This window comes from Osmia bicornis, chromosome 1 (assembly GCF_907164935.1).
Source record: "Osmia bicornis bicornis chromosome 1, iOsmBic2.1, whole genome shotgun sequence".
Taxonomy (NCBI): Eukaryota; Metazoa; Arthropoda; class Insecta; order Hymenoptera; family Megachilidae; genus Osmia; species Osmia bicornis.
In genome coordinates, this window is record NC_060216.1 from 5,027,188 (window position 1) to 5,054,741 (window position 27,554).

Below are 27,554 nucleotides of genomic sequence, written 5' to 3' on the forward strand. Positions count from 1 at the left end.
TTCTTGGAATTCCAAATTTTCAGATTAAGTAAGGAAACGCATCGATTATTTTCGTTCGAAAGGCGGAAGTTTGTTTGGCCGATCATCCTGAAATTTTTTCGCTGGCTTGACGAAATCAGTGAAATGAGCAATTTGAATATGCGAACAGCTTCCATTAGGGGGCGGACTCTCGAGAATGTCGGTGAACACAGCATGATTATCACTATGCTAATGGAAACTATGCAACGCCAGCAGAGAACGAGAGGTAAGCCGGAATTATTAATGAGGCCAATCGGAATTGCACCTACTACCTACCGAAATCAGACCATCGGTAATAATCCATGATTAAATACACAATTATACGAAGTTTCAAGTCTCTCGTATGCAAATATTTTAACGTTAAACCTCTCTGCAGGGGAGTAATTGTACCTCTTGCACTTTCACCTTATTTGTAAAATTTTATTGATTTTTAAGAAGATAAGTATATCGATCAGAGTTAATTAATAATGTTTAAATGATCTTTCGAAAAATGGAACAATCTGTCGATTTCAAGTATCTAGTGAAATTACATCTCTTGCACTTTCAGTGCAAAATATAAAGAAAGCATTTTAACTGCATAAGTATTTCTGAAATATAATTGATTTTTAAGAATATAAGTATATCGATCAGAGTTAATTAATAATGTTTAAATGATCTTTCGAAAAATGGAACAATCTGTCGATTTCAAGTATCCAGTGAAATTGAATGAAACGGCTATCGAAACACCTTCTTTCCTCGCTCAATCTACCTCCACGTCGCTTCTTTCTTTTCTTGAAAATCAAGTTTTCCCTCAAGAGCGGTCGGTTTAAGTCAGTTACCTAACTGAACGAGAGAACAGCGAAGCTTTCGGGACAATTGATGCGAGATAACTTACAACTTGCTACAGTGAAAGATTCACAGAGAAGAATATATCGAAGAGAAAAATATTACAACGTGCTTTTCACTGTTGCAATCAAAGAGTTAAATTACCAAGTATTTGTTAGCCAGACGTTGTATACAGAGAAGATCGGAAAAATGGAAAAATCACGATTCGATTGTTGAGGAAGTTACGAAACAGTGATCCAATTTCAAAGATTTCGAATGACTAAGCGTTCGTTCCGATCGAGAAACAGTCTTGCAACAATATGGTGGAACGAAGTTTCATCGTTCCCTTATTTTTCGGTCGCAAACTGACCGAATTGGCGGATCGCCAAGGCTCGATCGTCCTAGCGAAAATTTCTCGCTTCCGGGACCTTTTCTTCCGTCCAGAAATTTCGCCGAACTTTCTCCCCTCGCCGCGAAATCCCGTTTTAAATTTCACGATTTAAAGCCGCCGAGACCCGGAGAAAATGCTAACCCAGCCCATGCGGGACCTTTTGTCCCAATATCTGATCTACTTTCTACAGATATTTTAAACTTTTCCTATCTTTCTCTCTGCTCATAATTTTCCCCTTCCTTATTAATAATATAATGATGTATTTGTAAAGTTTAAATTTCAAATTATTTGTTTAATTACTGTTTAAAATAAATAACATTTTTTTAAAGAGGCAATATGATTAACCCTTTTTCGCATCGTGTTGCAAATCTGTCTATATAAAATAATAAATGAACTGCACGTTTAATTATTATCAGTTACTTCATATTTCTACTTAATTTCAAATAACTTCATACTTCGTTAGTTACTTCTATTTAATTATTATTATTATTTACTTCAAGTAAATTTCTAAAATTGGTTATTGTCATTCTGTTATAGAAAATAATTAATCTTCTCATAGTGATTGAAAAATTTTCCATCAAACTATAATTAATTGAAAACGATGTTGTATTAAATTTTGTCTTACCATCTTCGTTGTTGTCGTCCTGCAACAACCATATTTCTTCTTCGTCGAAATGGGCGTCCCCGCCCCGGTCCTTGCCCGGAAAGAATGCATGTGCCAGAATCTGGCCTCTGCCATCGAAAGGATATCCGTCACCGTGATAACGACTAAAACACAACAGAACATTCTGTGAGTTCCGAGTAAATCTACTCATTGAGGACGGAGCATTCGATCAAGGATCATTTTTCTTTATTTATTTTCAAATTGAAAGGGAAGGAGTTAAAGAAGAAACTTTTTTACATTTCTTCCAAAATAAATATTATAATTATGTTAAGTTTCTTTTAGAATTGTGTCTAAAAAACGTGAATAACTTTTTCTGTTTCATTTCTATTCTGCCAGAGGTGCTACTGTCACTCCTGTTGATTCATAACTCTTTGGGTACAGAACATTCTCAAGCTTGCACAGAGTATTATTAATTTAAAGTAAAAGAAGTAATAATTAATAATAATTTTTATTGCTCTCTACATTTACAGCTGTGTTTTGTATCATGAATATACTGCACTATGCACGGAATTATAAATTATTATGACAATTATGTTTGGACACATATGTATCGATCGTCCGCAAAGAATTAAAGGAGTAATTTATGGACAGGGTGTTCCAGTCCAAGTAAAAAAATTAATTCTTATTCTTTGGGTCTGCTGTGGCACTTATCGCAACAATAGGGCCGCTTTTACGACTTGCTACTCAAACCGAGACGTATCTACTGAAAATCGGGAAATTTGTAAACGTTATATCTTGAAAACTAATTAAAATTTAATGAATTCGTCTTGAGAAGCACTATCACATGATCTGAAAAAAAATATATGGTTCCATTTAAAAAACGAAACTTGATCATCGTATCTCAAACTAGTAATGCAAAAGATTTTTCACTTCGGTCAAAACATATTTCCCATTTTACCGTGCAATTTCCATATCAACAATTTTTTGTATCGTTAATAGTTACGGAATAACGGTTCTGTCACACTTGGGGTGGGACACCCTGTATGTGAAGCCAAGAGCCGTATAGTATACATATGTATGTAGATTTTAGGGTGCGCCTCCATATGGTGGCTGTGGACTCCATACTGGAGACCAAGTACTCAATATTTTATAAAATTAATTAAAACTAAATGATAAAAACTTTGCAAAAATGATTTTGGAATTCTGAGAGTCTCTAACATAGTTATAAAAGCAAGTGTACTAATAAAAATAAACAGATTTCAAATTATACTTAACCCTTTGACTGTGGTGTCCTCTAAAAGGAAACCATCATCGTTTCTAAAATACCAATATTTATAAAATAAGAATTTTGTGCATTTCAAAATAAGAAAACTTTGGAACACGAGAGTGTCTCAGCTAAAGGAGGCCACCTAAATATTTCCTTTATTTTTAATGGCACAAAAAATATCTATGGTTAATGTAAATAGTATCGGAGGAGGAATACCGTAGAAGACAAATTTTTTTGTCCGATTATTTTTCATAGTTTTTTCAAGGTCATCGTTATTTTTTATCAGGAATACTTATATTTTTCTTTATTTGAATATGCTTAAGTTATGACCTTAAGGGCGATCTTGAGCCTTATTATAACATTATAAACAGTAAGTTTAAATGTGATTCTAATATTACCCTACAAGTTTATCATATGTTTGATACTCAAGATCACCCTTAAGGTCATAACTTAAGCATATTCAAATAAAGAAAAATATAAGTATTCCTGATAAAAAATAACGATGACCTTGAAAAAACTATGAAAAATATGCGGTATTCCTCCTCCGATACCATTTAAATTATACCATAGATATTTTTTGTACCATTAAAAATAAAGGAAATATTCAGGTGGCCCCCTTCAGCTGAGACACCCTATATACACGCCTTTAGTAATCAAAGGGTTAAAACAAGTGTAATCTTGGGTTAACGAGATATAAGTTAACAAGGTGTTTGTTTTAAACACGAGCTTCTGTAAATGAACTTTCATAGCTTTCAAATGTTTGAAAATAGTATTATTCCATTTGGAAGGAAACTCTGCGGTTCACGTGTTTCTGCGTTAGCAAGCAACGGACCGGACCGCGGCTGGTTCTATTTATTCAGACCGAACGACGACTTCAAGTTCTCACGATATTTCTGCGGCACATGCCACTATATCTATCCCCTTATAGTTCCGTTTAATTTCACCCTTACCAGACCGGAAACAGTGCAGCCAGACGGCGAGCCATAATTAAATTCCGTTCGCGGATTACTCCGTTCAGAAAATGTTAAACTTTTCTCTTCTCTCTTTCGGCACCTATTAAATTTTCAATATCAATCTTTTAATATTCATTTGGGAATAATATTTGCTTTCCGTTTTGTACAGTGTCAAATAAAATATGTAGGCTTTCCCAAGGAAATTGGTGTTACAGAGGAAGCAAGAGTTCTTAAAATCTGAATTTTTACGGCATTAATACAACTTATTTAATGAAATACCATTATTTCTATTATTATACCAAATATTCAGGGGAAGCAGGAATTCTAAAAATCTAAACTTAGATGGTATTAATACAATTTATTTTATAAAACACCACTATTTCTATTATTAAATCAAATATTCCGGGGAAACAGGAATTTTCAAAATTTGAATTTCGACGGTATTAATACAATTTATTTTATGGAATATCATTATTTCTATTATTAAACCAAATATTTCAAATAGACACGAGTTATCTGAAAACAGATAATTAACAAGAGGTTAATTATTATACAATCCCGTCATTTGTCAGACAATTAATTTCCATGCAGTTTATAATGTCACATCGTTTTCAATAATATACATAACTAGTCCGCTACATTCGTAAACGATGCATAACGATTTAATTACGATATAACGAAATTACTGAACACATCTATTGTCTCTGATTTGGCAGAACGGAAAACATATTCGTCATTTCGGAAACGCGTTTCGTTTCATTCGTGTCCCGTTTCGCTTAATTTACTACGATGACTGCCCCGTTAACACTGTATCATCGCTCTAATGACGCTGATACGAATTCGAATGACAATTTCAAGCCCTCCAGAGGGACGTTGAAAGAAACAAAGAGATGGAAATAATGCGAGGGGACAATCAATGGCTCGATTCGTGGGGTTCCTTGTTAACGGAAAATTTATCGCGACGACGCAGCTGGAAACGTGCGTACGATTAAACGGAAAATCCAGTGAAAATCCACTGTACAAAGTTGCGTAACAATATGCTCGCCCATCGTGGATTTTACATAGGATGTTCTAAACAATAGGCAAAAAATCGAACTGTAAATTTAGGTATGGAATAAATTTTTGTTCGTCGTTCTGCAAATATAGAACTCGAAAAATATTTGTCTTTGTTCTTATTGTTAATGGTAAATCGGTGGATCGTTAATATTCAATTAATTTGTTAAAAAACAAATAAATACAGTGGTAAATATTCTAATTCTAGATAGACAAAAATAACAACATTTATCAATAATTTCAAAATCAACGTGATTAAGAGAGTGTTTTAAATAGTGTTCTAAATAGTTTAGATAATTATATTTCGTAATTATAATAGCTATCCTAATAATTATAGCTTATTGTAATTTTCTTTATTTTTTAAAAGTCATAAATATACAAATTTGAAAAAATAATAATCTTTTGTTTGTAATTTCAACCTGCAATTTCGTCTATTTGAATTTGTGTCATCCTTTTTCTTTTATAATCAAATAAACTAAAAAAGGATATGTCACAGAATTGTCCAACAGAGGGTCAGAAATTTTTACGTCACCAGAATCAAAGGGTTAAGTTATAAATATCAAGTTCTGAAAAGCTTGAAAATATTTTATGTAAGACTCGTTGATGAACTTACCGATGAAAGTAGACCAAAATGTCCGCTCTGTCGCTGTTAACTTCCTGAAAGGTGAGCTTCGAGTTCCTCGCCCAAAGATCGAGGGCTCTGCTCAGCTCTAAACGAACGCCTCCCGTGTCCAGGCCGCTTGGCTTTTCGGTTCTCAAGCTGAAACAAAAAGAATAAGAAGAGACGCTCGTTAGGTATCCGTTGAAAATCGATTCTCAGTCGGTGAACGAGGCTTTTCATCCCTTTATCGGTTCTCCTCGAGACACTTCGATCCGATAAACCGTCCCCCGTACAGCAAACCGGAGAAAATGTTTCCAGCGCGAGACGCTGAAAGGAAGACGATTCAATCGGCGCGGCGGATAAGGGGGACGAGATGCCTCGAGGAAATTAGGCAAATTATTTCCCGGCTGAAAAGCAATAAGGGAAACGTTGCCGCGCGATGGAACGCGGAGAGAACTGCGCTCGAATTACTGAAATTATGTTTCCGCAGGAAAATAAGGAATAACGGGGCTGGAAACGTGTTTTCCGGACAGACGACCATTTCTAAATTCACTCGATTCTGATGATTTTCTACGGAAGAACGAACGAATAGGATATTACAAAAGCAGAATTGCAAATTATAAATTAGATTTTCAAACAGCCCCGGATAAAGGGGTGGTCTAAAAGGGGCTACGAGCCTGGGTCCCACTAAACTGACTGAAATAAGAAAATAGAAAAGTATTTAGGATGTAGTTCCTTTTAACGAAAGTCGCAAAACCATAAGTAGATATATCATTTCGACGTAGTTTTTCATGCCATTTACAAATATCATAATCATTTTTATTGAGATATTGATTTTTTTCGAAAAACTTTTATAATCAAGTCTATGGGAGACGCCAACTTTATATTTCTGTCTAGTAGAATCGCAGATAGGGTAGAACAGAGACTTTAAAAAAGCGCCCATTTTTCGATAAAAAAATTGATATCTTGAGAATCGTTCATTTCTGATAAAAAATGATTATGATATTCATAAATGGCATGAAACACTACGTCGATATGATATACAGTGGTACCTCGGTATATGTCTGCTTTGGAATACGTCCTGTTTGGACATGACAAATAAATTTTTTGTGTGAATTTTGCATCATTTTTAAATAATTATCTCAGAGGAAAAATTTAATTAATAATCAATTATATTCGGAGTTGATGTATTATTAATTGACTGATCATACAAGTAAGTATAACCGCAAAACAGGAGGCAATAAAATTTATTTCATTTGGTTTGTTAATTTAGAATCTATCATTAGGTTACATTTATATTTCAAAAATTAATTATGTTAAATAAACTAGTGAATATTTTTTATAAACTTCTAGGACATAAAGAATGTTTAAATTATTTTACAATCCCATTAATGTAGGTATAATATCAATAGGAGTTTTTTTTCATGAGAACGGATTAATCATTTTTACATTACTTCTTATGGGAAAGGTTGGTTTGGTATACGTCCTATTAACATCAGGAACGGATTAAGTATCTATTTATGGTTTTGCAACTTCCGCTAAAAGGAATTGGATTCAATATTCAGCTAAAATAAAGAATAACTTATATTCCATTAAAAAGAATCTGTTCGAACGTTGAAAAGCAGTATCAACGACACAAGCTAGGAGATAAATTCCGAGCAGAAGATTAAGCAATTAATTACTCGAGTCGTACGGTATTAATTGTAGCACGGTTTTAATCGACCGAAACTCGACACCCCATGACACCGGCGACACAGCTTCTACCATATAAAAGCGACAGTTTGAACCGTACCCCCCGTCGCCCCCGATAATTAACGTCATTTCGTTTTTAAACAAGGACATTTCGAGACCGTGCAAACAGGCTGTGCCCGAAGCGTTGGCTAAAAGGATTACACGTCGCACAAACGACTTAGACTGTTTGCCTTATAGATGGATCGACCTATCCTCATGGTAAACACGTCACCTCCCCTGTTCAACCATAGAAAAAAGAAAAAAGGAAAAAAAAAAGGAGAAAAACGCTATTGTTCTGAATATTTTCCCCGACAGCTAACTCATTTCATTTTTATACACCGCAGTATTTTAATTTTTAACAAGCTACGGGCGAATTTCTTTTTTTTACATTAGGTCGTTCGAACTTATTCACCGGCGTTACTAATTAACAAACTCGGAGGTTCGTTAACAACGGAAACTATTGGAAGAGGCAGACGCGCCGCGTGATTTTCCCAATCAGCGAGGGATCTCAATCAACGTCGATAATCACCTCTCATTTGCGTTGGTGATCGGCGAAAACACGGTAAAAATGAATTTGTTTTGCGCAACGATTCCGTCGTGTGTTAATCGAACCCCGATCGAGGCTGATATATCTCGAACGTTGAAATAAAAAAATTGTCAAAGTTCGATTAGAATAAAGAGGTTGGGTCAGTAGGGCATCTAGATCATTCCGTCGAAGGCTAATTAGAAGAAATCAACGGAAACGGTGTCGAGGTGGAGAAGATGGCTGAAAGGTTTCGCATTCACCGAGGCGAGGCCGCTTTATGCGCGGTTCCTGGGGATTTCGAAAGGTCGTTTCGCCCCTTCCGTGTACCAGGACCAGCTTGAAAAAGCTAAAAAGCCGAGGAGAAGGGCCGCGGGCGATATACGGATACGCAGTTATGCGGCTATAAAATGTACAGGACAATGGTGCAATGCGACTCTTCGACGGATAAATTTCCGTCAGTACATGGTACTGTTAAAAGTATTCTTAATATGTATTATTTTTAATAAATAATAAAATTTATTCCATAAAAATATGGAATATTGAAATATTGAAAAATTCAGTGTAGGGGAGTGGAATGCTCTCTGATTGGTCAACACTGTCATAGTTTACATACCCCACCGGGTGCAAGTTACGACAGTGGTCATACGAGGGAGGGGTTTTAGTGGGTATGGCGCTGCTATGATTTTTTTTTGGTAAGCACACGAGTCCCACACTGCCCGGGTAGTCCTAAAATGGGGGGTTGCCTGCGCGTATTTTCCCTCCGATTAAACGAAAAAAAAGGATGTCTGATTGATCGTACATCACTTCAGCTCATACGTGCTTTCGGCCATAGTTAGGGGTGTACGGGTAATGACCGAATTTGGGTCTGGTTGGACGGAACCCTGAACGTTCGGATACCCGCACACACCTAGGCGTAGGGTATTATTACTAATTAGGTTCGAGTAAGATTAGTAAGCCATCCGGTGTGTGCGGAGGACCCCCTTTCCCTTGTGTCGCCTTGGATGTGCATTCTTTCCAGCTTTCTAAATTACTTATTTTTATGCTTAGTTTCTCGAAAAATAATTTACAATCGTTTAACATTCAAAATTTGGATCATTATGGAAAGCTCTGACGCACCGAATTAATCCCCGAAATTCATCCATTAGAGATCGAAGAGATACCGCGTTTAATTGCAGGCTCGTTGTGCCGAAATTGTGTTAAGTGAAACTCGGAGAAACGTTTATCGAGTTTCGTTATATCAAAATTGTTAGGGAAACATTGCCGCAATTTTCGTACCCATATAAACGGAGAGGCGTATTTCAACCGTGCACCCGGCAACATGTGCATCGAGTAGCTTATTATCGAAACCATCGATACAACAAGTATTGGTCAGGCAAACGACACTTCCGAAACCCGTAAACATCGTGATTCGATGATCTTAACGGAAACGACAACAAGAGCGAGCAAGCGGATCGTTTCCGTAAAATCACTCGACGCGGCTGCTGGAATTGAAGATTCCGCAGGGCGAACCTTCGACGCCGTGATTTTCTCGATTACATACTCGTATATTTTATGTACGCCACGCTATTCTACTCTTTTTATTATAGTTACGGACCTCGTAACTTCGACTCGCAGTCAGGAAACTGCGCGTCGTAAGGAAACGCGAAATTTTCGATACCTTGAATGGCATATGGATATCACGAGCTACTTTTCACGCCACCCACTTTTATTACACCGTTTCCCTTTTATTTCGTTACAAGCACGCGCCTTTTGTTCGTTCCTCCAAATAAAGATTTCAATTTTTTAACCAAATCGTGGAGATATCATAATGCTGTCATGTTATTTGTTACTGTCATAACAGTAACCAAATTTGCGATCCTTCTGCCTAAATTCTATCGTAGAGGAGTCGAACTTAGCACCTATTGGTGTGACTTGCAGCTTCTTTTGGAGGTCAGGTTTCTTAGAAATTCTAGAATTTTGAAACTGCGGGATTTTAGAATTGCGAAATTTGGAATTGCGGGATTTTAGAATTATGGGATTGCAGAATTGCCAGATTTTAGCATTGTGAAATTTGGAATGGTGGGATTTTGGAATTACAAGATTTTGGCATCGCGAAATTTGGAATTGCGGGATTTCAGAATTGCTACATTTTAGCATTGCGGAATTTGGAATCGCAGGATTTTGGAATTGCGAAATTTGGAATTGTGGGGTTGTAGGAATTGCAAGATTTTGGAATTGCGGGATTTTAGAATTATGGGATTGCAGAATTGCCAGCATTTAGCATTGTGAAATTTGAAATTGCAGGATTTTGGAATTACAAGATTTTGGCATCGCGAAATTTGGACTTGCGGGATTTCAGAATTATGGGATTGCAGAATTGCTAGATTTTAGCATTGCGGAATTTGGGATCGCAGGATTTTGGAATTGCGAAATTTGGAATTGCGGGATTGTAGGAATTGCAGGATTTTAGAATTATGGGATTGCAGAATTGCCAGATTTTAGCATTGTGAAATTTGGAATGGTGGGATTTTGGAATTACAAGATTTTGGCATTGCGAAATTTGGAATTGCGGGATTTCAGAATTATGGGATTAAAGAATTGCCAGATTTTAGCATTGCGGAATTTGGGATCGCAGGATTTTGGAATTGCGAAATTTGGAATTGTGGGGTTGTAGGAATTGCAAGATTTTGGAATTGCGGGATTTCAGAATTGCCACATTTTAGCATTGCAAAATTTGAAATTGCAGAATTTTGGAATTACAAGATTTTAGTATCGCGAAATTTGGAATTGTGACATTTTGGAATTGCAAAATTTTGGAATTACAAAATTGTGGATTTCGGGAATTTTAGAACCATAAACCTTCAACCTAGTTACACCAATGTTATCATTATCAAATACAATAGTCTGGTGCTTGCGTTTTATGTAGCTTTAGCTCCAAATACATAAATTTTGTCCATTTAGTATGTATAGAAAAGAGAAAAGGAAAAAGAGTTCAAGTAATAATGAGCAGAACGAAAGACGGAATTGAAATCGTGCCGTGAAATAAAATGGCCGAGCGTTCATGAGCTCGTACGAACTGGAACGAAACAAATAAAGTAGAAAATGAAACAATACATCACGCCGCGATATTAATTTTCTCCTCTCGGTTTCTATTCTCTTTTTCCATCGCAACCTTTGCGTTCGCTTGATTACAGAGATTATACGTTGCGGTGAATAAAATCCGCAGAAAAGAAGAAAGCTTAAAATGGAACATATATATCAATATGTACATAGAATAACTCATTCAGTATTGTCAGTTTTGTTTCCCTTGAAAAACGTTCATTCGAGGTGTCTGCTTTGAATTTCGCGAAGGTAGTAGTAGCGTAACGTTTCATGAAAGAATAATTACGGCGATAAAACCGTACACATTTCACCGCAATCTCAGTCCATTTCAGTACAGTTTCTCGAGATTGAGCCAGCTACGAACGATCAAGGTGTCCTACATAGGCAACATTCAAAACAAGCAATCATAGCGAGTTTTATAATCGGCGTAATTTAGACCTTTCTCCGAGGTGGACCAGGGTCCCTTGGATATTTGGAAATTTTAGAATTTTGGATATTTGGAAATTTGAAGTTTTTAAATGTTGGAATTTAGAAGTTCTGGGGTTTCGGTAATCCAGAATTTTGCGATTCTGACATTTTGAATTTCTGGAATTCTGATATTTCGAAATTTTAGATTCCTAGGAATATCAGAATTTTGTAATTTTGGTATTCTGAAGCTTTAAAATTCTGATATTTTGAAATTTCAGAAATTTTGTAATTTCGGGATTTTGAAGATTTAAAGATTTGTAATTCTGTAATTTTTAAATGTAACAAATCTAAAATTTTGAAATTCTGGAATTTTAGAACCTTAAAATTTTAGAATGACCAGGGTTCGCATTTTTCATTAGGAGTTTGACTAATAAACAAACGCAGTTTGCAGAAATGTTTTCCAAATGCAAGTGTGATTCGTAATACGAATAATCTTCTGTAATTTTCACGCCGAAAATAAACTTCGAGTAGGATCAGAATTGACCCAAACGATATAAGTTCTTTTCCAATCCTCTCCGTTCCACGTTAACGAGAAACGTTGCCACAACAGCGGTATCAAGGTTCTTTTGAAAAAGTATAATAGACAGTTAATTAAGAAAAGGCCGGATAAAATGACAAGGATGAGAAAGAGTGCGGTAACAATACCGACCTCGTAAAGTTAAAAGTTCCTTCAGTTTCGCGATTATCCCCCAAGTTAAAGTGTCATCGTGGTGCTTTCCAAGAGACATCGGCTTCCTTCGTAACGAGTTATTGGATTTTTGGCTAGACTTTTCCAGCATTTCTCAAACTTTCAATCCTATTAGAGCAAAGAACGGAGATAACTCAAATTGGAGATGCGATTTCTTGCAATTTCTCATCATATCAAAAGATAGAACAATCGCAGGTTATTTCAGAGCATGCAGTTGTAACTTTTCGCGGATACTAAAGTTCATTTGGTTGCTTCATTTTCTAAATTCGGAAAATCCACAAGAGACAAGTTCCTTCAGGGAAATCACGTCCCTGGCGTCTGCTATATCGACGAGGAAAAGTGATTAAGCATGCTAATTTTCAACAATTACATTCCCTCGCAGTGTACTTGTTCCAATTTCCAATTCCAGCCCGTTGTTTTCGCAGCAGAAGCATCAGTCACATCAACGAATAGCGGATTACACGCATCAACGGAGTGCTAATTAACCCCTATCCGCGGATTTTCATAGATACCCTTAATTATGCAAATTAATTACCATCCAACCGTGATGTTTAACAGGTGACGATTCTTTGCAACAGGGAAAGTGAATTATATTAGTAACAAACAATGTATGTATCCTGCAGCTCTTATAATTTAACGAAGGAAATGAAATTTTTCGTTCTTAAAAATCGAGGACGAATACAGAATTTAAGAGTTTAAAAATTTATTGGAGAAACCTTTGCCATTTTTCAGAACGATGCTGATCACTTGTGACCTACATTTATGAAACAGTAGATACTTATATAAAATTTTTAGGTATTTATATTTTGAAACAAAACGCTTTTATATACTGACAAAATAATATTCAAAAAATAATATAAAATTTTTGAATATAAAATAATAGAATGAAAAACCTTAGGTTTAATCCTCGAGTGCAATCCTCTTAGCTTCTAATCTAATTAAATTTCAATGTTCGATTGATTAAAAAGGAACGATAAAATTCTTCTTATTTCTCCGTAAATGGTTGAAGGATCGCGAGAATGGTACTCTGTCAGATGAAAATGGTGTTGATATCGGTGATGGTATTCGCGTTTCTCTCGATCGCGAAACCAATCACTCGAGATCGTAGGTAAAAAGCACTCGAAGCATCGTGCGATGGAACTGGTGTGATCGACAGATTATAGAGAGCCGTCCCGTAAACCGAGTGGCATTCAACGCTCTCTGTGCGTTCGCTTCGGTGTCAACCAGCTTCGATGCTGGGAAAATCCAGAGATCGAGTGAACCGGTCGCTGACAGCCGCGAAGCATCAGGGAATCCTGCTTTCGACAAAGCTTGCCTCTGCTCTTGACAAACACCGTTTATCACCTATACGGATCATCCATTATGAGCGAGACACGCCAAACATCCTCCTTCTCTTCAACCACAATTTTAATACAAACTTGTCTTTTCTCTTATATCACTTCTAATGATTGTATCAAAATTGATTGATTATAATTTTGTCAATTTTCATATTCTAATACTCTAATATTCTAATATCCTAATACTCCAATATTCAAATGTTTTAATATCTTAATATTCTAATATTTTAATGCTCTAATATTCTAAAACTCTAATATTCAAATGTTTTAATATTTTAATATTCTAATACTCTAATGCTCTAATATTCTAATACTCTAATATTCTAATGCTCTAATATTTTAATAATTTAATATTTTAATATTCTAATATTCTAATATTCTAATGCTCTAATATTTTAATAATTTAATATTTTAATATTCTAATATTCTAATATTCTAATGCTCTAATATTTTAATATTTTAATATTTTAATATTCTAATACTCTAATATTTTAATATTCTAATACTCTAATATTCAAATGTTTTAATATTTTAATATTCTAATATTCTAATATTTTAATATTCTAATACTCTAATATTCAAATGTTTTAATATTTTAATATTCTAATATTCTAATATTTTAATAGCCTAAAGTTCTACTATTCTAATACTGCACCTTTTTTGGACAAATTCCCTGACAAAACCTGCGTTTCTGTTTTGCCTAAATAGAATCACTATAAAATAGGAAAATAGAGTGTAAATTTCTAATCTTTTTTTCTTGACAACATCTCAAATGCTGGAAACTAACGTCCGCAACTACGACATAAATTTCAAGTCTGCGTTATATCAAGAGTTACATTCACACGGTCCATCTAAGTTACACCATAAAACTTCACACTAATACCCAAACTCATCTTGCTATCTCCCTTTACACTTTGTTGAATCACTTCTTCCAGAGCACATAATCTAAAACCGACCGTTCGCAATATTAGCGATATACCCTAGTAAAGCTACAGTATATTCTTTTTTTTCTGGGATAGAAATTCCCATTCGCATTCACATTTGCTCCATAATGAACAAGTAAGCGTATGCTGGTCACGAATCCTGAACTGGATGGCATACAGAATTAATAAGCACATTGGTTCATGCTGCTGCATTCCTACAGAGTCAATTATGCAGCTACGTTACAAGTAATATTATCTGCAGTACTGCTCCACATTAGGGACAATTAAAAGTAATACTGATTATATCTTACAATCGTGAAAATGAAGCTTGGACTCCTTTTCTCCGTTTTCAATTATTTTAGCTAGAGAAAGGGGTAACATGGCCCCCACCCCTAATTTTATATCTCCTCCTAAAATTTATATTATTTATTATATTGCATTGTTTATATTGTTAGAGAACAGTATGGTCCCCTGTTGGTAATTACCATCCCTTTCTCTAATTATCTCTAATTTAAGAGTTCATTACTGTTTTTCATAATTAATGAAAATTAATAAAAATTCTATTTAAAATGGCTCTACTAGTTCTTGTAAAAATATTTGATAACATTTTGTAAATCTGCAAGTAGTAAATTGAAACGTAACGAAGATTGGTTCTCTTGCCAAGTTCCATGGAATTATGTATGTGTTTTTTCCCCAAAATTCGGTGCTCTATTGTGTTCGAAATAAATTTGAAAACGTTCTTCTTTGGAATTCCAATTTGTCCAGGCTCGAAAATTAATTTCATCCGGCACAGAAATCTAAATCCTCTCTCTAACTTGGAGCCTGAATTTTCCATGCACCTGATATAAATTTTCTGAATGGAACGGACAAGCATGCGGCACGAAAATTTTGAACGTAACCGTAATTTACGAGAAAGCAAGCTACGATTCTATGGTCCAAATCTATTCGGATACGCATACATCGAAATTTAACTTTCATGACCTACTTATTTATTATAATACAGCCACCGAAACATATCAAAAGATGCCGATGCGTTATTATTGTTTAGTTTTCAATTTACCAACAACTGTCCGTGATTTTGGTAAGGATGGTAATTTGGCCCGCCGGTTTTAGTAAAAAAATTTAAATAAATTTAACCACGCGATGTCCTTATTATAATATGAAAATTAGCGAGGGTGGTAAATTACCAAAAGGGTGTAATAATACCACCTTTCCCTCTACTTAATTTCCATTTATCTTATGATAATACTAATTACTAATTTCAATTTAATAATTATTAATTTCGTAGCATATATTATAGAAATTTCCAAACATAATTATTTCAGTAACCTCTTCTTTTTCAATATAAGAAGAAATTTAAAATCGGATCACCTGTTAATTTCATAAAATATGTGATCGCTAAAGTGTTAACAAGTTCGATGTTCTTTCAATTTTGAATCCCGATAAAAATGAAATTAACGAGAAATTAATTATCCTAGCAGGTGTGCTCTTCCATATTATGCAACTGTTGTACGAAATACTTTGCTAAGTACTTTCCCAATATCACGATCCGGCTCGTACAACTTGTCTTCTGTTATTAGTTTCGTGATCAGGTGCTGATAAATTAACTATTTACAATTAGTATCAAGTTCGAAACACGCAAAGTTTAACACGGTTCGGCGGCACAAAGTACCACAGACGATCGTTTATGTCATGTCGCGTCGGTTTGAAATTTAAAGCTCGAATTTATTTATTTATTAACGAGCAAAATACTTTAGCACAATTAAAAAAGTAAACGCAAGCAATACTCATGAATTGAAAATATTTCATCAATTTTTATCTTTATAGCTGTCTTTGGGTTGTTTCGATGAAGAACAATGTTATCTTGTTCGATTGTCAAACGACTCCAAAAAAAGAGAAAAAAGAAAAAGGATAAAGAGTTTCATTTTCGAGATAGCCGTTTTCTATTGTCTCTGGTAAATAAATCCACGAAAAGTTCCGGACAGGTTACCTTTTTGGAGCGTCCTCACCGATCGATGATCCTGTCGAGGACATTTTCCTGACCCCACGAATTAATCTTTCGAGCATGCTCCACCGCTATCGGAAAATTCAGACGCGTTCCTGCCACCTACACTCCTTCTACCTTTATTTCTTTTCCCGTTCCACCTACTCTTTACTGTTACACTTTGAAACTTTTATGGAAAGAGGGAAAACGATACGGGCGAGTGACCTGACTTGAAAGTGAACTGATGAATGTAATGATTTTTTATGACTCTGATTTGATGATTTGTCATGTTAAATAATAATCTTCTATGACGGTGATTTGACAATTTAATGATTTTTCATGATGATGATTTATTGATTTAATAATTTTTCATAATAATGATTTGATGTTTTAATTCAGATCATGATGATAAATAATCTTTCATGATTATGATAATGATTAAAAAAATTCTTAATTTTGAAAATCACTATAATTTTGTCAATTTTGGACTCAATATTTTCAAACAATTAAACGTGACTTTTTAAAAGGAAAAATGATTGCAAAACGGTATATCGTGCAACACAATTATTACCGGCTAATTAGAATTGGATATTTCAAGAGAAACTGTCTCAACCACTCGTGTTCCATTTCCAAAAGGATCTTAATTCTTACGTAAAAACGTTAACGTGGTCCGCGGATCTCTTTGTCCTGGAAATTGGAAGAGCAGTTAGTACTCGAGGAGCACGGATCAGCCATAAATTCGTCCTTTCAGGAGAGGAATTTCACGGCAACTTTTCCGACAAACCCTGGCCGAGCGGCGTTACGCGGAAAGTGGTCGAAGCAAAGCGATTTGATCGTGGTAAATGGTGAACTCGGTTTACGGAATCTGGCTGGTCGGTGCTGAAATACGTACGCGCAATGACCGCGATGAAAATTGAATCGACATCCTCCCGCGTTTCGACCGGTTTAACTGCCCGGAAGACGAACACCAAACCCATCACGCTTCATTATCTTTTCCTCTCTATGTATCTCTGCTACCTTTTTTTATTTTTTCGCTTGATATTGTCGAACACGTAGAAAATGTATCTGGTACAGGTTGAACGACGTATCAGAGAAAAGAAGAACTAAAATCTTTCATAATGTTTGTAACGTAACTTTTAATTTAACGGCGTCGAGAAGATAAGATTCTTTTGCTCTGGTAGCCTGGTTGAATGTCATACACTTTGTTTTGAACGCTTCCTTTTGAAAGAAGAAGAAATAACCCTTTTAGATGTCGTTTCCAGCGACTAACAATAAGTCGGCATAAAAAACATTATCAGATGGACATAAAGAGCCGCTCGTCTCCTTGGAGGAACACTTTCCATGGTATAAATAAATGAATCTAATTCAAGAAAACGGGGCTAATTCTCAAGTGATATTCATCACAAGATGGTTAACTTGATCTTTAACGAATAAAAGAGACAAATTAAATGAAGATACAATGTTCAATTTTTCCTTCAATTTCAAGCTTTTTGATTCGGCCAATCAATTGGAAGAAATATTCTGTATCCTTTTTGTATCGAACGAATAATACGGAAAAATGTAATGCTCTTAATAAACGATCAAAGTTCATTCGATTCGTCGAACGGTGGATCGAACGATAACTTGATCGAGACTGATGGACAGACAATCGTTCGGATAAATGGAACGGATGCACAAGTAGATAAAGTGATCGATGCGTGAATTGATGAACCGATCGAGTGACGGGTCGTTAAATACCCCGACACCGATCTCGAAAAAAAGTGTGAATTCATTTTTCTCCCCGGAAACAAAGCCATCGATTCCTTCGGTAATTTAAAGCCGATCGATCGTTTAGCACTTCCTGCACCTATATTTGAAATTCTCTGATATTAAAAAAGAAAACAACAACGAAACTGTTTTTAATTTTTAATCGACTTCGAAAAAGGAGGAGGTTATTAATTTTTGCGAAGATTAAAACGATGTTTCCACAATCTCTTTCTCATTTCCTGTAACGGAAGTGCAGCGTATACTAGGGATGTGCGGATACCCGATATTAGGGGCTCGGGCGGGTTCGGAAAATATCGGGTGGGCTCGGGTGTAGCCCGACTATTTCGGGTTCGGTCGGGTACAGTCGGGCAGATTCGGACCAGCTCCCGCAGCCCGCTGCCCAACTCTTATGTAACTTGTTAATACTTGCAATAAGCATGTGCAAAATTTATTGGAATAAGATAATTTGGGAGCTCGGCCGAATCTGCCCGACTGTACCCGACCGAACCCGAAACAGTCCGGGTATCCGACTGCACGCATGTATCGGACGCCCGCCCGATGTTTTCCGAACCGTCCCGACTATGTACTGTACGCGTCTACATACTAAGTTGAGACTCCTAAGGAATTGGGTCTGATTGGTCGGAGCTAGATGGGCCAGGCTAAGACACGCACACTTATACAGTTGACCCACACGCATTCTCGCTATTCGCTTCCTAGGTTACAACTACTAGTAGAAATGAAATGTGTCGCGTGACAGAGAAAAAGAATGGTAGGCACCGCCTCGAGTCTCAACTTACAATTAGTGGACGCATACAGAACATACATAGTCAGGAACTCGACACATCACTACAGTCCGTTCAACGAGACGGTCACTAATAAGTAAAAACAAACAACTCGTTCGTTTTTGTATTGTATTGTATTGTATTGTATCGTTTTGTATTGGCTGTTACATGTTACTGTTGGATACCTCATAGAATAAGTAAATATTTTTACTCTTCTCTTAAGATAAGTAAACTCGAAACTCTGTTTTCAGTCACACTATCTTCTATACTCATCATCCCTGAATCATACGCTTGACCCTTCGAACCTCAGTAATATCCAAGAATTCCTATTGGTCCTAATTCTCATTCCCACCACTTTCGAATTCAGACTTCCGACCTTTTAAAAACAGTACCAGAGCACTTATCCATCAGAATATAATACGAATTAGAGCCAGAAGCAGAGTATTTTTGAAACAACGTAAAGAATCGCTAGCAGTAGGAAACTATTTTAAGTGTATAAATGTAGATTTCGTGTACTAAATTTAATAAAGTATTTAATTAAATATCAGAATCTAACATTACAACTCACAATCAGGGACAAATTATGGTGGTCGGCTCTTGCATGCAAGTCAGGCTTATTTTACGATGCGAGGGGATCCGCGATGCGATGTACGCATTTCATCATTATCTCAATAATTGTAATATATTTCTTCACTCACAATTAATTAGAATGGTTTGCATACAAGCACGCTCAATGCCGGGATAGCTTTTATCCGCTCGATTGAAGTTTCGAAGCTGATAACGAGCCACGTGGAACTTGCGGTCGGAAATTAGTTAGAAGCGGCGCGGCGTTTGCTGTAATAAGGGTCCGTCAAAAATTACCCCGAAAACGATGAAGATGTCAATGACGCGAAAGAGTTTCGAAGACAGCACCGGGAAAGTTTTAAACGGCGATAACAGAAGCGTAAAAGCGTTCAACGATTTTCTCAGTCACGGTTTTTATGCGATCATTATCGACGCTTCGACGATCAGATGCTTTAATATCTTTCACGATTTTATGTATCCTTTTAATCTTTTCCAAATTAATTAAGAGGAAAATTAAGAAAGCAAACTTTCTTAATAACTTTATAAATATCTTCAATTTATGTTTGAAATACTTGTCTCGAGTAAGTCTATACTAAAGTCTGTAAAAACACCAACCTTTCCTATTTTTCCAGAAGACAACTGTACGTATCCTGAGAGAAAAATATCGCAAGTTTTCAAGAGGGAAGTGGAGTCGCGCGTGTTTCCAAGTTACGGGAAACTCGAGCATCGGGCACGTGCTTCTCACGAGGAAATAAACAAGTTTACTCGAAAGGAAGAAAGCTCGATGGAAGAATGGGAAGAAGAAACACGTTGTCTAAACGGATAAATTGCCGCGACCGATGTACGTGTTTCCCTTTTTAACTTGAGAAACTGAACCAGCCCAACCGATCTCTACAGCAGTTTCTGATTTTTTTCCTGCTCCCATTTCAACTACAGATAATCTTCAAATTTATAATAAAATAGTTTAATGTGAATTATTACAAGTGTGAATGAAATTTTTGTTTAATATATTTAGTGGAGGCATCTAAGGTTTATGATGCGGCTATTCCGGATCATCGGGTGTTCAAAATTGAAATATTCTAGCTGAAAATTAGTTTCCGCTCTTTGAAAAAAAATTAGCCGACGTTACGTTCGAGTCATAACCCCGGTCGGCTCGGTTGCCTACACTTCATTGCCTATATTAGGTATTTTAAAAAAAATCAGAAATGGAACCGAAAAATATTGAAGATTTTCTTCGTTAAGATAAAGTATAACCGGGATTTTCAATCTCCAGTTCAAATAATCGGAGCAGAAGCTTTCGTTTCTTTTTTTTTTTTATTGACATTGAAGCTTAAAAACGTTCGAACGATGGTAGACAGTGTCGCTTAAGCGTCGCGAAGCATCGCGGAGCCGAGCTTTTAATCGAGAGCTTAAGTAATCGCAACGAAGGACTCGTTCCCTTTATTCTTCTTTTTAAAATTTTTTATTTTTAATTCGCATTAAAGCTTAAAAGCGGTCGGGACGAATATTCTTTCTGCCGGCTTCGACGAGATTGGATTAAACGAGCGGCGGAAAGCATGCAAGGATTACGAAAATCGATTTTCGCCGCGGAACAACGCCCCGTTCGAAAACTTTGACTATTAAATTCCACCGGGCGAATAATTAATTTAACGACGCCGAGCGACGCGTGCACCAGAGGCCGAGTTCTCCTCGAAGAAAACAAACGCGCAAAATTAACGCCCCACGAAACTCGCTAACAGACCGTCGCGTCGAACCGTTTTAATTCTACCGGCGAATTTTGAGAAATCGCAGTGGCGTAGCTAGGATTTTTCGGGGGCGAGTCGGGTCCCTTAAAAGATTTAGAAATTTAGCATTTTGGAAGTGAGGTATTTTAGGATTTTTAGATTTGAAATTTATTTAATTCTGGGATTTTGAAAATTAACAATTTTTGGGACAGCCCTCTTTTGGCTATTATCTAGTTACGCCAATGAGAAACCACCTATGGATATACGGGAGAAAATTAATATGATCTTCTGTTAACAACACGTTTACAGTCAAATAGTTTATTCTTCGTACTTCCTGGACCAAAAGGCATTCGTAACTCAATACGTGAACGTAGAGTGTTGAAATATAGATAAGGGCTATGAAAGCCGGCCCCGTCTAGCACGAAGACTTTTGGTCATTGCTAGACAGTCGTTTAAGAACAACTAAAGAGAGAACATCCAATAAAACATTCATATATGTTTTATTTTCATTTATAGTTATCGTACTTCCCAAAACCAATACCATCAGTGCGTCGATTCAATTTCTACATTCGAATTTGTTTTTCGTGTCCCATAAAAAAACGACTCTGCAGTATTTATTAATTCATACGCGGCGAGAGAAATGAAACCGATCCGCTGATACAGAGCATTCCGCCTCCGAATTCCCGATAAAATCACTTGGATCGCTCAACGTTTGTTTCAATATTTGCGCCGAATAATTATGTAAACGCGTTTTTCGTTTAATAGAGAAACAAATAAAATTACAGGCGGTCTTTAACAGCAGGGTTATTGACGATTTACGTGTACCTAGTGGACAAAATAAGCGTTATAAATTTTTAGAAATTTTCTTTTTCACTGTTCATTTTTAATTTTTCAAACGTCGGAATAATTTATCGTTTCCATTGTTCGACGTTCATTCATACCGTCGCTATACACGATAGGTATAAAACAAAAATCGAATGACGATATTGGAACCAGACATTTTTAAAATATAAATGACAATTAAAAATGCAACACTGGTTTAAAATGAATCATTGGAGAAACGAGACATGGATTTTTCTCTGAATCAAAATTCTACGGTTTTTATTTGTATGCTGATAAAATTTCAATTTTGATTTGAAATGGATACCTTTGAAATTTCAACTGTTTCAACCCGACGCGACAGGCTGTGCGAAAAAGCGAGATCGAAGATTAGTTTTCGTCGAAAAGACGAGGTCGATCGGTTCGATTCGAAGTGGCCATTACCATTTGCTCCATTTTTCACAGCAGCCTTGACAAAAGCTACGCTTTTAATCGGTTTTGCACCGTGAAAGCTGCGTTTTCCGAGAAGCGTTTAGTTAAAACGCGACTGGCTCGAACATCACGTACATCGGTGCCCGATGGAATCTCGTTCAATTAACGCAATTAACTGTTCACCGAGAGCAGAGCATAGGCGAGACACTCCCGAGTGTCGCGTAAAAACGCGAAATCGGATTAAGCGTCGTTGAAAGGACCATTCTGGTCGGAAATATTAAAAGTTAGCAAAGGCTTTACTTGGCCGTATCGCGAACGGACCAACTTACAAAGTACCTGTAAAATGGCTACTACGGCCATCGGCCTAAAATGCCCGACTCCATAAACTTACAAAACCATTCATTCGAAATGACGACAAAGTAATTCGATTGTAGGCGTTTAGTGGAGGGGGGAGAGGAGGGTTTCGTCTCCTCGGACGCCTTTAGTTCAGGGCGGGGACCGCTAGGTGGCGGCGAAGATGGATCGGTGCAGTGTTCTCGCAAGCGGTCGCCCGGCATGCAGTTCGAATATTACATACTAGCATCCCCGTCGCGGCTTCGCCTGCTCTCATAAATAGAAAATTCGAGAATTTGAAGTAATTAATTGTTGTATTATTTTCTGGTGATCAATCTCTAGTATTTCAGAAAAGTAGGTATTGCTGCCTGCAGAAACAGTAGAAAAGCGGCGATCCCATACTACATAACGCGTACGTTGTCACGATCGCACACGGATAGGCAGAATTCAATGTGATAGTTTCCACAGTTTATTAAAATAATATAGCCTATATTAGGTTAGAAGAAGGCAAGGAAGCTACTGTTAAAATTTGGTATCAATCGGGTAAGTAGTTTTTGAAATTTTTCCGTACATACAAACAAACGCTGTCTCTTTATATAATAGTATGATATGTAATGTAGGAGTTCCGAATTGCGGTATGATAAGGAGGCGTCAGGGGCAGGAAAAATCGTTTTATTGTTAGTAATATAAATAAAGTAGCGAATGGTTTTTTAAGCCCACCCGGGCCTTTTTTTACCGAATGCCACAAGCATGAAAGAATGGGCAACAATTGTAAAAGTCCTAGATGAGAAGTGAGACGGAGTGTAGAGAAACAAGAAGTGAGTGCAATATTATGCCAAACATCCAGACAGTTCCTATAGTTAGGTCTTTTAATAGCATATTTTTTATACCGTGAATGTACAGATATGTAACACTTACTGACAAATAAAAAACTTTATCAGCTCCACTGACGAGTCTGCCAGACGATCCTGAGACGAAACGCCTGTTACTCCCCTCTCCTACACGTTATTTAACTAACTGTTTACAGATGTTTAACACGCATTAATTAACTCGAACTTGGTGTAAAAGAAAGGGGGTGCTATTTCTTACAATAGAAAATGGAAACGAGCATAAACAAAACGCCACTCGCTTTGAAATATTCGATATTTCTTTGATAGCGGATAATTTATTCGCGTCGGACAGGTGTCGAAGAGAAATACAGCCGTATTTCAAGAGTGAGAAAACGCGATCAATCTTCTTACGAGCGATTCTCCGGCAAAGGATGTTCAAGGTAAAGAGATCGTCGCCAGGGCAAATAACCGAAGCGCAGAAGAGGACACGCGACTATGTCTGATCTTCGGGCCGCTTGTGTTATCTGTGTAAACGGATGTGAAAGCTTGCTTGCAGTTGCAGAACAAGCTCGAAGGAAATCTAAAGACCGTCATTCGCGAACTTTCGCTATTTGGTCGGCGAACAAATCCTATTTCAATGCTATTACACTCGGATTTCAGATTGGATCATTCTTTTTACAAGAATTAATAAGCAAATGTTTGAGGTCTGGATCTAGGCTGGAACGACTTTTCAAGATATTGCGCGAAGTTCAAGATCTTCTCCCTCTTCCCTGGAAACAAGACAAAATAATAGAAAAAAGGCGGTTTGGTCGAGCTTTCTCGTTGATCAGAAACCTGCTGTGTCATGGCTTTACAATAACATCCCTCGGTCTTCGTCCCTTCTTTCGTCTGCTTTTCGGCTACGAGAGTACCTCTCGTCGTCCCCCGTCGCCACAGGCTGCACACCCTCGAATGCACTCGTGGAAATGCAAGACGTTCCATCTGTATGCACGCACGTTACTGATACACCGTCTGCTTGTCTAGGTAGTGCATCGTCCACTGTATGTATCCCAGTCGAGAGGATGGTGTAGGCACTTCTCGAGAGAGTTCTCCGCTGGAGACGCGACCGGAGGGTGCGCCTAAGCAAGGGCAAGGGCATCCAAACAAAAGATATCAAAGGGAGAACACGGCATCGAGACTCTTGAATAAAGAACGTGCGACTGAAGACGCGGTGAGACAACGCGCAACAGCAAGACGAAGACGATACTCTTGCTCGCGAGGCTCGCAAATGAAATTCCCTTTTCTCTGTTCAGAATTATTTCAAATTTAGCCTTCTTTATTTGAATTCATCCTAATATCACGGACCTTTATTAAAATCTATCCACGCAACATCATTCTTTAATTCATTTTTATTTTAATTACACATATCAGGGTAGTTTCTTCTAAACGTTAAATTAAATAATGATGTTGTGTGGATTGATTTTAATAAAGGCAGGCAATATTTAGATAGGTTCTAAGTTTGTAATTAATTTAATAAACAAAGATGTTGTTAGGATAGGTTTTAATAAAGGTAGGCGACATTAGCGTAGATTCTGATAAGAAAAGCTGAGGATTGAATAAATTTAATGGCTGCGAGTAGGATGTATTTGGGATAAGTGTTAATAACGATAGGTGATATTGGGATAAGGGTAATTATTTAGAAGTTGGTCCTCCTCACCGATTTTCGTGACCTTGAAATATGTTGTCAAGGTCATCATTCTGAACAACTTTTCCCTATACATGTTACCGCCGCTCGGCCTTAGTTTCCGAGATATTCGTAAAAAACTGCAGTTATACTTATGTCACCAGTACACTGTATTCCGGGAAAAATGGAGACTGAATAGTGATTGAAAGAGTGATTGATGTGGTTTGAGGTTAGGGTTAGGGTTAGGTTAGGTTTAGAGCGTACATGGTGTGATACGAGAGCTAATATTCCTCGTTATGGAACTCGTACGTCTCATTACGTGGGATATATAGCTGAGTTTTTATTCCGACGTCAACATGATGTTAATGAGCGTATAATGGCATTTTTTGACATTATGGGCGAAATGTTTCCGATTTCTGACAAAACACAAAATGAATAATAGGTATACAATATACAGGGTGGCCCACATAACTCTTAACAGCTCAATATCTCGAAAACTATGACATCGATTTTAAAGTTCTTGGTCTCAAATTGCATGGGTCTGAAGGGCCTTTCTAACTACATAACCATGAAGTGGCCCATCCTTTTTCTTTAATGGGGGGCGGGATATATATAATTTTAAATGGAACCCCCTATAAAACATTACATATTTAGATTCTACAGGAAAAAACAAGTATATTTTGTCTGAAACATTTTTTGGTCAGATATTTCCATGATATGATTATAACAGTTTAAAGTTTCGACTTGTAGGTACCTACTTGAAGCGCTCGGAAATACCATTATTGAGTTGCATCTGTGAAATTAGCACCTCATTTTCAAAAAACAAAACTTTTAGCAACAGTTCTATTTGCACCCGCAATAGTTCTATAGTTCCTGATAGGTTTCAGAAATAGTTCCGGCGAAATACCTGACAAAATAGCATTTTGAAAATATGAGGTGCCAACTTCGTATGGCACCGCATCATGCGAAAAATGTTATTTAAATCATCGTACTGACGATGAAGACGTTTTCATGGATAACTGAGTCAAATTCAAGAATTATACCTACAAGAAAGTACCTACAAGTCGAAACTTCAAACTGTTATAATCTCATCATGGAAATATCTGACCAAAAAATGTTTCAGACAAAATATACTTGTTTTTTTCTGTAGAACCTAAATATGTAACGTTTTATAGGGGGCTCCATTTAAAATTATAAAGGTACCCCCGCCCCCCATTAAAGTAAAAGGGTGGGCCACTTCATGGTTATGTAGTTAGAAAGGCCCTTCAGATCCATGCAATTTGAGACCAAGAACTTTAAAATCGATGTCATAGTTTTCGAGATATTGAGTTGTTAAGAGTTATGTGGGCCACCCTGTATAAAAAGTGAAAGAAAGAAAAAATCAAAAACAAAACCCTAACCCTAACCCTAACCTCAAACCACTTCAATCACTCTTTCAATCACCATTCAGTCTCCATTTTTCCCGGAATACAGTGTACATACTCGTAATCTAAGTTTAACTAAAGATTTTTGCAAATATCTCGGAAATTAAGGCCGAGCGGCGGTAACATGCATAGGGAAAAGTTGTTCAGAATGATGACCTTGACAACATATTTCAAGGTCACGAAAATCGGTGAGGAGGGCAAACTTCTAACTAATTACCAAAGATTTTTGCAAATATCTTCGAAACTAAGGCCGAGCGGCGGTAACATGTATAGGGAAAAGTTGTTCAGAATGATGACCTTGACAACATATTTCAAGGTCGCGAAAATCGGTGAGGAGGACCAACTTCTAAATAATTACCGGGATAAATGTTAATAACGATAGGTGATATTGGGATAGATTCGAGCAAAGAGAGCTGAGGATAGAGCTTAGTAAATCACGATTTGGTTGAAGCAGATCTTGATGATAACAGTTATTAATTCTGTTTTAAATCGTGAAAGATGGGTACAAAGCATTCCCTCTTGGTATCGCGAGAGTTGATTTTTAGTATTTTTCAATTCTCCATTTATTATACGTTTCGATTTGTTCTTTTATTCCTCGGAAATACCATTGTCGAATCGGAGCATCGACATTTTTCTCGTCGCATCGAGCTTGAGTTTACTCATCTGTATTCAGTGATGTTTCCGTGACGTGATTTATAGACCGATATCGTAGAAATGTTACGGATTTTACCGACAAAAATTGTTGCAGCATAACGAATATGAAGCTGTAACGTGAAAATTATTATTCGTTTAAAATTTTGTTGTCATC

The 27,554-nt window shown here is 36.7% G+C and overlaps 1 protein-coding gene across 4 annotated transcripts in view; it reads right to left on the bottom strand.

Moving 5' to 3' along the window:
- Positions 1–27,554, bottom strand: part of LOC114876911 (matrix metalloproteinase-2) — a 118,408-nt gene that overhangs the window by 21,118 nt on the left and 69,736 nt on the right. For all 4 annotated transcript variants that reach the window (XM_029188837.2, XM_029188839.2, XM_029188836.2 and 1 more), the window contains 2 exons: positions 5,704–5,850; positions 1,839–1,981 (listed from right to left, as the gene is read on the bottom strand). In XM_029188837.2, the coding sequence (XP_029044670.2) occupies positions 1,839–1,981; positions 5,704–5,850 (290 nt within the window). The remainder of the gene's footprint in view (positions 1–1,838; positions 1,982–5,703; positions 5,851–27,554) is intronic.